General features: G+C 34.2%; 1 protein-coding gene across 1 annotated transcript; it reads left to right on the top strand.

The window, feature by feature from the left end:
• Positions 1-353: 353 nt before the first annotated feature.
• LOC108208356 (uncharacterized) lies at positions 354-4,978 on the top strand. Its single transcript, XM_017378886.2, has 2 exons — positions 354-2,600; positions 4,151-4,978. The coding sequence occupies exons 1-2, from the start codon at positions 686-688 to the stop codon at positions 4,285-4,287; spliced, it is 2,052 nt and encodes a 683-aa protein (XP_017234375.1). The 5' UTR covers positions 354-685; the 3' UTR covers positions 4,288-4,978.
• Positions 4,979-12,515: the final 7,537 nt, after the last annotated feature.

Raw genomic sequence — 12,515 nt, 5'->3', positions numbered from 1 at the left:
ACACACACATGCGAAGGTCTTTTCTGGGAAACAACCTCTTCATTTGTTGAAGGATAGGAAGATTGTGTGCAGTATACCCTGGATATTAAGCCGGATACACCTGGTATGTTTGTTTACTATATTTAACAGGACAGGGCTAAAAAAAAGGTGACAAGTGTTGGGTATTGAAGATGCAGTGTGCATTCCTTCAAATATTGCGAAACTGTCAACATTTCTACCTGCAGAGTAATCTGCCCCTGTCAATAGTTCAATCTCTTCATCCAGATGAACCTGAAATTCATCTGATATATATGATATTTAATATATACATGACAGATTGAACATATTTTATTTGTGTTCTTTCAAGTACCTATATAGGAAGAGTCAGCATTCTGGGTAATAAATCTAATAGTAGCCGGCAAATCCTTGACAAGTTCAATAGAATCAAAAGTTGATACTGCAAACAAAATAAAAACAATTAGAAGAAGCCGGCATTGTTTTACATTTAGGAAGAGGCTCAAAGCACAATCAGAAGAATATCAGAGATTCCACAACAATCCAACAGCCTGAAATATTCGACAAAATATCCCTGGTTCCTTGCTTACTTCTCCAGGATTCTCCGAAGCATCTCCATAAGCATATGATCATTTTAAGGTGCGTTTATTGAACGCTTTTGTTGATAATCAGGCAGTTAAGTCTTAAGGAGATGGAGCAATTTAGGCAGATAGGAGAGGTGGTTGGAAGTTTAAAAGCATTGATGGTCTTCCGCGAGGAAATCCAAATTAATCAGAGGCAATGCTGTTTGTTACTTGATATGTTTACCTGTGCCTACGAAACCATTGCAGAAGAGATGAAACAACACCTGAAATATGAAGAGAAAAATACGAAATGGAAGGTTCTTGAACAACCATTAAAAGAGCTTCACAGGGTGTTCAAAGAAGGAGAAGTGTATATTAAACAATGTTTGGATACTAGGGATTGGTGGGCGAAGACAGTTACCCTTTATCAGAACAAGGATTGTGTAGAGTTTCACGTACACAACTTGCTATGTTGCATTCCAGTTGTCATTGAAGCCATTGAGGTTGCTGGAGATATGTCTGGTTGTGACCAAGATGAGAAGCAAAAGAAGAGAGTTTTATACTCGATGAAGTATCACACACAAAATAAAGATCCCAAGATTTTTCAGTGGAAATTTGGGAAACAAAATCTGGTTTCGCAGGATTTTATTAGTAGGCTAGAGACAGTTTGGGAGGAAGATAGATGGATTCTCCTTAGGAAAATCCAGGAGAAAGGGAATTTGAGTTCAGAGAATTCGACAAAGCGAATACAAAGACTTAAAGAACTCCTTTTCAAGAATTTAAATGATGGGGGTGAAAGATTGGAGGGTAAGCTCTTGCCATGCTCTATATTGGTTGGTTCAAAGGATTATCAGGTGAGGAGGCGAATAGGCGGTGGAAGCCAATACAAGGAGATCCAGTGGTTGGGAGAAAGCTTTTGTCTAAGACACTTTTTTGGAGACATCGAGCCAGTGATTCCTGAGATATCTCAAGAATTATGTCTTTCACACCCTCATATAATGCACACGTTTTGTGGGTTCACTGATGAGGAAAAAAAGGAGTGTTTTCTGGTTATGGAACTCATGACCCGTGATCTCTCTAGCTACATGAAAGAAATTAGTGGTGCAAAAAAGCGAGTTCCATTCTCTCTTCCAGCTGCAGTTGATCTTATGCTTCAGATTGCAAGAGGAATGGAGTATCTACATTCAAAGCAAATTTACCATGGAAATCTTAATCCTTCAAACATCCTTGTGAAAGCAAGGAATCCCCCACTGGATGGTTACTTGCACGCAAAAGTTTCAGGATTTGGTTTATCATCTTCTTTTAGTCTTGCACAAAAATCTTCTGCAGCCCAAAATGAATCAAATCCTTCTATCTGGTATGCTCCGGAAGTTCTGGAGGAACAAGATCAGGCAGATGATATCAAATCCAAATACACTGAAAAAGCTGATGTGTACAGCTTTGGAATGATATGCTTCCAACTTTTAACTGGTAAAGTACCTTTTGAAGATGGCCATCTGCAAGGAGATAAAGTGAGTCACAACATAAGGACTGGAGAGAGACCATTGTTTCCATTTCAATCACCAAAATACGTAATGAGCTTGACTAAAAGATGTTGGCATTCTGATCCTACTCAACGACCAAGTTTCTCTTCAATTTGTAGGATTCTCCGATACATCAAGCGTTTTTTATTGATGAATCCTGACCACAGCCAACCAGAAGCTCCAATGCCAGTGGTAGATTACACTGAAATAGATGCAAAGCTTCGACAAACCTATGCCTACTGGGAAAGTTCAGATTTATTGCCAATATCGGATCTGCCATTTCAAATTTTCAGTTACAGAATAGTTGAGAAGGAGAAATCTGTATCAAGTCAAAGAGAAACTTCTGAATCAGGAAGTGATGTCACTTCAACAGCTGGAGATGACAACTTGATATTGGACGAATCATTTTCACCTGTAATCGAGAGGAGGACCGTCATTTCCCCAGATAGTCTTGCACCTAGGCCTAAGAGAATTTCATCACTGAAGAAGATTCCAGATCTGAAACAGAGCAAAAGTCCAGGTAAAGCTTTTCTGTGAACATCCACATACATACATACATGTTTACCAGAAATCATTACACACAGTACCACGCATATAATATGATTGTCATCTGTTTCTCATATCTGAACAATTTCATATGTTTTTTTGTTTATCATTGTGAGATCATGAAGTACAAACTTTGAATTCATTGCCAGAACAAACTGCAAACAACAAAATTCATATCATCACAGTATTCATGATACCATGTCCTTTAGTTTATAACACGTGAAAGTATATATAAACAAAGCCTGTTATGAAAGAGTTATTACTTAGACTTGCATACAGTGTAAGTTGCCTAACATCCTCCAAAAGCTGAAACTTCATTTCTTATCTCTACATTGGTCCGTTAGCAAAATCCGTGTTACTTAAAACGAATAGTGAGGATTCAACTCATCCTCCAAGAGATATTGATTTATCAAAAAAGTAACAGAGCTCTTCTTTAGATCGGAATTGGTGAAGAAGTTTCTGAATTAGGGCAATGAGTATAGAATCAAAACATAGGGCTTAACAGTGCCTTTGACCAAAATAACAGGTCATCTTTTATAACTTTCCAACAGTGGGATTTAACAAGCTCCGGTTATCCATAAACCTCAAGGATAAGGGTGGCACTGCCCTTAAAAATGGGAGTGGTTAAGTCAAGTATCTCCCCCCTTACCCGACATGCTATGGTGCCCCAGGACCGTAGTGTGCCATGGTCTTATAGCCCCATGTTCACTCTTTATTTTTAAAAATCAGTAAAAATCTCATAGAAAAGTCGTGCTATGAGCACTTTGCCCCATCTTTTTTGCTTGCCGTGGGTATTATAAAAAAGAAAGATTTCCTATCATCAAGATCAGTGAAAAGGCTATTGGCACAAGTGGCAGTGTGGCACTGTGCTGTGCTGTGCTGCTTTTAACTCCCAATAAAATGGGAATTTGATCGGTAAGCAAACTATACAGGAATCAGATTGCAAATATAATGAAGTGTTTTTTTTCCTATCTCCTATCACGTAGGGAATTCTGGGAATTGGCAACATTGACAGAGGGAAAAGGAGAAGGGGTAAGAGGTTCATATATTATACTCCGTATTTCTAGTCTGGCTGGGTTTCGAATCCAGCTACTTCAGGTTTTGTTTGTCAACATATATATAAGCCGCTAAACATAATACGGGGAGAATTAGTAAAAGCAATTTAACATATAATAGTAGAGAATAAGCTTATCCGGAAAGCAGGGCTGGAAATGAACAGAGTCGTTTATGAACAAAACTCAGAGTTCGGCTCGTTTAAGTAAGCTTGAGTACAAGTTTAACCCGAAAAGGAAGAACTATAATACTTTTAGTCAAAATACTGGTTGATTTATCCTAAACAGATAGACAAGTGAAACTTTTCATTTAGTTAATCCTGAGAGCGGAAGACTAATTTCCAAGGGAGTACTGTACTTATGCGTAGCTATTACTAATGAATGCATTTTATTTCACTTGTTTTCTATTCTTTAAATTACAATCCTTGAAGAGCATGCACTTACGTCGATGTCATTGTTGTTGTATTCACAGGAACGCCCAAATCACGGTCAGTGAGACCTCCAAAAACAACATCAGCAGGACGCGCTCTGAGGATGAATTCTGAAAGGGTGATGAGTCCAAGACCACGTAGATCATCTGGCCATGTATCCGATTCTGAGCTCTGCTAGGTTGGTGTTATATAGTCTTCCCTGATTGAACAAGCGACTCAGCGATACAATACTCTTCCCTTGCCATGCATTTATTACCTATCCATAATGGAGCTGCTGACACCTTCATCGGAATTTAAAGCTACTGAGCAGAGGAACTCCAAAACGCACAACTATCGGTATTTCTCGAAAAGTAGTGCTGCATGCACAAAATTGAATACAAAATTTTGCACAAAATGATATGACAATTGAGGTGGAATGTTCTAATTAGTACTATTAGTGCAGGGTCATTCCAACGGAAATTTCATTTTGTGAAAAATTTTGTATTCAATTTTATGTATGAAGCATTTTTTTTCTTCGGAAACTCTCAAAAAGGACTACAGGGGTGACATAGGCTACTGCTCTTGATTGTCAAGGATGCGGATAAATGTAAGATCATTCATCTCTGTTGAGAATTTTTGATTCAGCTACCAAGCATTCACCGATGACCACAGCATTAAAGCATGAGAGTCATCGAGTTGCTTACACCGAATCAAAACTCAAATTCAAATCAAAATGGAGTTGTTTCGTTTCCAGTTTCTCTTCCAATTAAGACTTTTAATCTTTTATATCTTAGCTGCCCGGAAAGGCGGAAACGTAATCTCTCTTGTTTATTAAATGTTCAAAACTTGTACAATTCCACGTCTAGATGGAAATGTAGGGGAGAAATTCATACTCAAATTTGTTTAAAGTTTCATAAAAATATAATTTCATAATATTTTTAATTTTTTTTAAATAAAATTTTAACATCGAACTTTATTCAGGAATTTTTTTTTTAGAAAATATTATGAGCATCAAAATGCGTATCAAAAAATAACAAAAAAAAAAGAGAGGGAGTAGTGCCTTTTTTTCATATTACTTAACCATATTGACTCATCAAATTGTTCATATTTTAACTAAAAGTTTTACAATTTTTTTTTAAAATTCTAACAATGTATTACAATAGATGGGTTTTGTTCCGCAGCCACCGTATGCCAGGTAAGCCTTAACCAACACACAGTTTCAGAATCGTTAGATCTGAATTTCACGGGTGTAGCGCTGAAGGGAAGAATTCCGATCCACGGAAAATTATAGCGGATGGCAAAAAAAAATTGCTTGAATCTGGACCCTTAAAATATAGATCTGACGCCCTTGAATGTGTATGTTATATAAACTCTACACGGCAACGAGTTGCCGGGGACCAGGAACCACAATAGATTATATATACTTCTTTTCACCGGTCTTTCAGATATATAATAAATATAAATATTAGTGAAAAATAATGGACAATTTTTTTTGAAACTGGCGGAGTATTTGGTTTGCGAAATTTAAACAGAAAGTGATAGAGGAGCCCTTCACATCTTGCCGATGCCAAATTTCTAAGAATAGATCATCTAGCTTGGTGAATGTGGATGTGATCGTAAACGAGTCAAACTGTTCGTGAGCTACTCGAACTTGGCTCGTAAAATATTCGAATTTGATTCAGTAATAATCGAGCCGAGCTCGAGCCATTTACCGAGCTGAGTTCGAGCTTCAAATTACTCGGCTCATAGGGTTCGCAGCTTTATCGAACCTTCACTATATTTTATTTATTTTATTATATGTGTGTATATATATATATATCCTTACAAAATATATAATATTTTATTTATAATTTATATATTTAATCGAATCGAACTCGAGCTGAACCGTTCATATTTCGAATTTTTGTCAATATTTGGTGACTCGATTTGAGCTTCCAAGCCGAACTTGAGCCTATCGAACTGTTTACGCGCCGAGTATCGAACTTGAAATTAAAGGTTCGGTCGAACTCGAGCCCGGAACTTTTAAATCGATCTCGAGCCGAGGCCGGCAGTGTTCGACTCGGCTCGGCCTGTTTACACACCTATGGACGTCCGTACAAATATTATTTTAGAGATCCTGGTAAGAATATAAGCAGACACAGCGAACGTTAAGTTGCTAAATACTGCTCCCTCCGTCCCCGAATATTATATATGGGAGGACACATCACACGTTTTAATACTCCTATGGAATATAATTGTGTAATTTATAGGAGTATTGAAATGTGTGTCGAGCAGTTGAAGAAAAACATATAGTATTAAATAGAATAAAGAGAGTATATCTATTTCACAGAATGAGAATTACAAAATATATCTGTTAATTATATTCAAGCGGTGCATTCAATTGAGATGTTAAAAGAAAATTATCTACGAATTTTTTGTCATTTAACTCGGGATTCAAAAACTTATCAGAGAATTGAGATATTCAATTAGAATTTTAAATTATACTACAAATAAGGTTGTATTCAATCAGAATTTTGAATTATACTTAAAAATCTAATGATATTCAATTGCAATTATTTAAAATCCACTAAAATCTGATGGTATTCAGACCCTCGCGGATTTTTTCGAACTTAATAAGATGATTTATATTATGAGATTGTTCAATATATTTTAAGATTTTAAAATTCCACTAAAATTCATGAAATTTAGAAGTATTGTACTTAAATCATAAATACTCCACAACATTTTATCAAAAATACGCATAAAATCAAAATCAGACATAATCTATTAAAATTTACAAATCAAATAATATCCATTAAATTTTCAGTTAACTACATCCCATAAAATTCATAAATTACATCTCATATTATTAATAATATTGATTTGTAAGTAATAATTAAAAATAAAGCGGTTTCTATATTTTGGAACGGAGGTGATACACTCTCAAGCCTGTATATGGTGGAGGAATATCAAGAGAAAACGACACCAAAATATTATTCAGTATATCGTCGGAACTATCTAAAGATCTTTCTTTCAACATCAATACCCTTTATTAATAAGTGAAACCACGTTTCGGTGGAACATCGGTACCAAAATACCAAAATTCGGTCACTTTCATATTAATTAGGATTTTATAGTCATTATTATATTATTATCAAAAGACTTCTATATTGAATAAAATTTTATTATTAAAGACCTCAATATTCATTAGGAGAATGAAAGATTTCTGTATTGATTAGAATTTTATTATTAAAAATTTCAAGGTTGATTAGGACAATATTATATAAATTTTTTATTTAATAACAATAACCATTATAGAATTATGAAAAGATTTTCATATTGTTAGGATTTTATACTTATTATTATACATTTTTACGATTTTGTAATTATTATTATACAATTACGAAAAGAATTCTATATTGATTCGGATTTTATTATTAAAATTTTCAATATTGATTAAGATTATTATTCTATTATAAAAAGACTTCCATGGTGTTTAGGATTTCTTAATATAACATTTATCCTATCCACACAGTTACATCACTAACAATTTAACTTATGAAACAGTTCTATAAAATTCATATCAAAATTTGGCTATCATCATATTATTTTTTATTTAACAATTATTACTATTATAAAAAAAACTTCTATATTTGACAAGATTTTGTATTATAACAATTATCTCACTAATAAAAATATATTACCAACAAAATTATTTGTTTTAATTTTTTAAAACTCAAATAATTTAATATACGGAACAACTCTATAAATCTTTTATCATGCTTCAGAGTTCAAATAAATAAAGAGTTCATATTGATATTAATATAATATCCTATCAATAGAATAATAATGTCAACAAAATTATTCGTTTTAATTTTTAAAACCCATACAATTTAATTTATGAAATAAATTTATAAAATTTCTATCATATTTCCTAATTAAAATAAACAAGATTCAATATTGATACCAAAGTACCAAAAAACTTGATCATATATTTTTTAATAATAATAATCATTATCATTTATTGTTTTTCATAAAATTACGATAAAGACGAATAAGGCGGTGGTAACACTGACTTGACAAATGAAAACTAAAAAAAATGAAGTCATTGTCCATATTGCAACATATAATAAAAGAACCGAAACTTTAGACATACATCAAATATTCGTTTTAATTTTTAAAACTCATACAATTTAATTTACGAAACAAATCTATAAAATTTCTATTATATTTCAGAATTAAAATAAACAAGATTCAATATTGATACCAAAGTACCAAAAAGCTCGGTCATATTTTTTTAATAATAATAATTGTTATCATTCAGTGTTTTTCAGAAGATTGCGATAAAGACGAATAAGGCGGTGGTAACACTGACTTGACAAATAGAAACTCAAAGAAAATGAAGTCATTATCCATATTGCAACATATAACAAAAGAACTAAAACTCTAGACACACGTCAAAATATTTGATATCAAATTACATTTGGAAAATTAATTAATTTTGCCAAACTACAATATCAGTTTATCAAACAACTACAACAATCATAAGATTTTAAAAAACTCCAACTAAATTTATATATAATGTTTGCCTATTAAATGAATAAAATAATTGTGACTTAAAATTTTGAATTTTTGTTCGAGATTAAAGACGTTGTAAACGAACTTATATATATGTGTTGACCGTGAATATTATTTTCACAATTTAAAAATCATCAAACAACATAATAATTTTACTAAAATAAAACATATTGTTAGAGTTAAGTTCCATAAAGTACGCAGTAAGTACCAGTCATAATCTTTTAGTTTAATCATAAATAATATCTTTAATTATTCAAATTTTATATATAAGTTACCATCTTTAAGTAGTTTTAAATATATAATTATCAATTAATCATTAACATCTTTCAACATTTACAATCATTAAGATCATTGTTCTACTTATGAATTATATTTTAAAACATATATAGTGTTTACTGATTTATAATATAATTGTTTTATCTTTTGATTGCAACGATTATATTGTAGAACATAACCTGCAAATTATCAGATGTTTACAAATATTGTAGCCTAAAAAAATTAAAATTGAAACGAGTAGATTATTTTTAAATAAGTTTGGACGTCAATACTCTTATTTTGTGGACTCCATAGAACATGGACCCATATTGTTATGAAATAAATTTAAAGTAGGATCAAATTTTAATATATAGAAAGTCTTATATTAAATAACAATAATTTAAATATCATTTAAAAACAATAATTTAAATAGGTTTTATTATAAAAATATCATAACGTAACTAAAAAAGACATTATTCTTTAAATAAATAACAAATTTAAAAATTTTATTTAAACTCGTGCTTGGCACGGGTTATCAACTAGTATCTAATAAAGGGAGAAAGTGGTTAACAACAAATGTGACAACTTGTGTGATTGTAGGAAGGATGTTGTGAAGAATACAGGACGATGGGTGATGGATATTGTAGCTAATCTTGTGTTTGATCCTTGAGCAAACGAGAGAAAGATTTCCCAAACGTTCTCAACAAGAATCTGGTTATGAGCCACAGGAGGCCTACATACCCTATTTATAGGGGTTCAAGCTACCATAGTTCTTTCGAGCCAAATAACCTAGATGGGCTAGGTGTTGGTCCACTCCATCAAGGCCTAGGTCCGTTGGACCGTGAAAGCCGCCGTCAAGGAGGGCCCATACTCAAATGTCCTAGGCCCAAATGGCAAGGGGCTATCAGGGAGTATTCCAGAGAATGGATAACGATCAAATAAACGGAGGTTGAGACCTCGAGATAACGGAGTTAAAGACCTCATTTTGTACACTCATGAGCCCCAGCCTGGACTGGTCATGAGCCTTCATGCCTTGATCATCCTCTCATGGGGTGAGGGAACCCAAAATAGAGGGCGTAGCCCTAATGAGAGCCCACAAGGGACTTAGTGTATAAAGTTAATGACCCCTTAGTGGAGGCCGACTTGTAGTAGAGATGATGATGCTTGAGAGCCTTCCTGAAGAATGAGCCTTAGAGTGATGACCTCTAGACTAGCGATCTTGATCATAACAAAGCCCACACAGCGAGGCAAGAGATAGTGAGGCCAAGGGATTAGTGATCCCAAGGCTCACTGTTGATGCTTACAACGATCCTTCAGATGATGATCTCTAGGGTGATGACCCCTTGGAAGTAATCCTTAGACCTTGATGATGTTATATAAGCTAGCTATGGTGTAATTAATCTTAGGTGTTTCTCAGTTTATATCAGTGAATTGGTAATTAGTTAATAAACAATTAGGTTTGTAGTACATAGAACCATAACGTACTGAACTTTGTCTCTCAGAACCAAAAACAAACAAGTAACAGTGTGTAGCCTACACAAAACCAATTTAACAACTATAGAACAATGATCTCAAGCAGCAAATTAATGAAAACAGATGATGAAAACAGAACAACACAATAATTTTTGCAGAGTAAATCAACAAGGTAGACAAGCAATTCAAAGATATAAAATATGAAATATAAACTAAATTAACAGGGTTTAGAGAGTGGCTTGGTGAGGTATGTGAAAACACTGCTCTAAGGAATCGTGCCCCTCTCGTGTAAGGTTATTCCGGCAACTCCTTAGTGGTACAACACCCAAATAAGTTTAGCTCTTCTTGTACACGAACGATTATAGATAGAAACAATGATTTTCCAAATGCTCCAAAATAACTCCTAAATGATACTATATAATGTGTGTATATAATTGATATATATACAAGTAAAAGCCTTAAGCAGGTTGAAGAACAGAAGTTCTTACAGAACTAGAAAACAAAGGTTTGTATTTTCTGATTTATGAAGACTAGCAGAGCTTTGAAATAGGGAGAATAGCATCAGAGGAGAGAGCTTGTTTTCTTTTTGTTGTTCAGCTTCTTTTACAAAACCAGAGTTATATAGGCTCTAAACTTGTAACTGATGTATAGTTTTATGGAGATATTAATATGTTTGATTATAAATCAATACATAAAAACATAACTGTTGTTTAACGGGAAGAAAACAACATTACTACGGAATCATATCTTTGACCAAATCATTCTGATCAGAAATGATATATCTAAAATATTCAATTTTTTTTTTTTTTTACAATATTAGATATTAATAGCTAAATATCTAACAGATGAATCTTCTAAGTAAGGGAGGCTCGTTAGTGGAGTGGCCTAGCAATGAGTCCAAAGGACTTGTCCAATTCTAATATTAGGGTGGAATCATTAATTGAGGTAGATGGCCCGCCTTGGTAATCCATATCTAAATGTCCTGCCAAGGTCCATGTCGATTTTGGGAATAACAACCACCCCCAATTCCTAGTCGCCATTAGTGATGCAAAGAGGATCACAGCGAGGCCTTGAGAGAAGAAGCACATATGTCTACATTTGATTAGGCTAGTGAAACGTCCCAAAAAATAGCAAGGCCTTTATTAGCGACCTGGTAGAGGCAAGTCCCGAGATAGTGCCCCCAGGTAGGTGAAGGGACCTGCGATGTGAGGACATGACACAAGGCCCCACTTGTCATTAATGTGCCCACAGCTTTCGGGCATTTATGGGGAGGCAGTGAATGAGGAGGTGCCACGTGTCCTGAGTGTGGTTCTCCCTCCTCTGCCTATTAATATGCAAATGATTTGCAATCATTTCCACATTTGGACATTATCGGAAACCAGTTTCTCTGTGTTCCTCGCTCTCGAACTGGTTCGCATAAGAGTATTTACCAGATAGGTGAGCAGCCCCCCATCTTCATCTAGCAAAGCAACCCCTCAGTCTTCAACATCTTCATCGCTAGATATCCAAAGTAAGTGGTCATTCATTTTTCCACATTTTTATTACTCATGCATTGCACAATTTACATAATATATGTCCCTTATGTCACTTTGGCTCGCGGGCGAGGCCATCATCTGTTATGGGCACGAGGCCTTTATTTCGCGACCCTTAACCATGCGACCCTCCAAGATTAGGGGTCACATAATGACCTGACTTAGCACATAAGACCGATGTGGGTGTGATGTGAGGACACTAAATTTTCCTCTTCTTTATCTTTTTTCCGTTCGCTTCTATCAAAATAAAAAAGCACAAGTCTCAGACATAAGGCATAGTAACCCCGTGTTCCCGCGAAGTTTCGGGCTCATTTCGATGAGTATAAAGACGTTTGTGGCTCCCCGAAAAATTATGCGAAAAATACATGAAAATCATGTCAACTACGAACTATCTTTTCTGGGTGGTGCCGTCGAAAAGTATTGAGTTCCATTAGTCCAAGTCTTCTATCAAAGTAATTCTGATAAAAAAGATTTATAAAATCAAAAAATTTTCAAAAAATCAGAAAAAAAAATCCGAGAATATTTTTTAGGATACCAGATTTTTCAAGTTTCGATGTCATTTTAGAAGCATTCAAAACGGCCGAGCGAAACTCCAAAAAAAGCTTTTGTG

This window comes from Daucus carota, chromosome 2 (genome assembly GCF_001625215.2).
Source record: "Daucus carota subsp. sativus chromosome 2, DH1 v3.0, whole genome shotgun sequence".
Lineage (NCBI taxonomy): Eukaryota > Viridiplantae > Streptophyta > Magnoliopsida > Apiales > Apiaceae > Daucus > Daucus carota.
The sequence above is the reverse complement of the archived record's forward strand: the minus strand, read 5'-3'. Positions and strand labels throughout refer to the sequence as shown.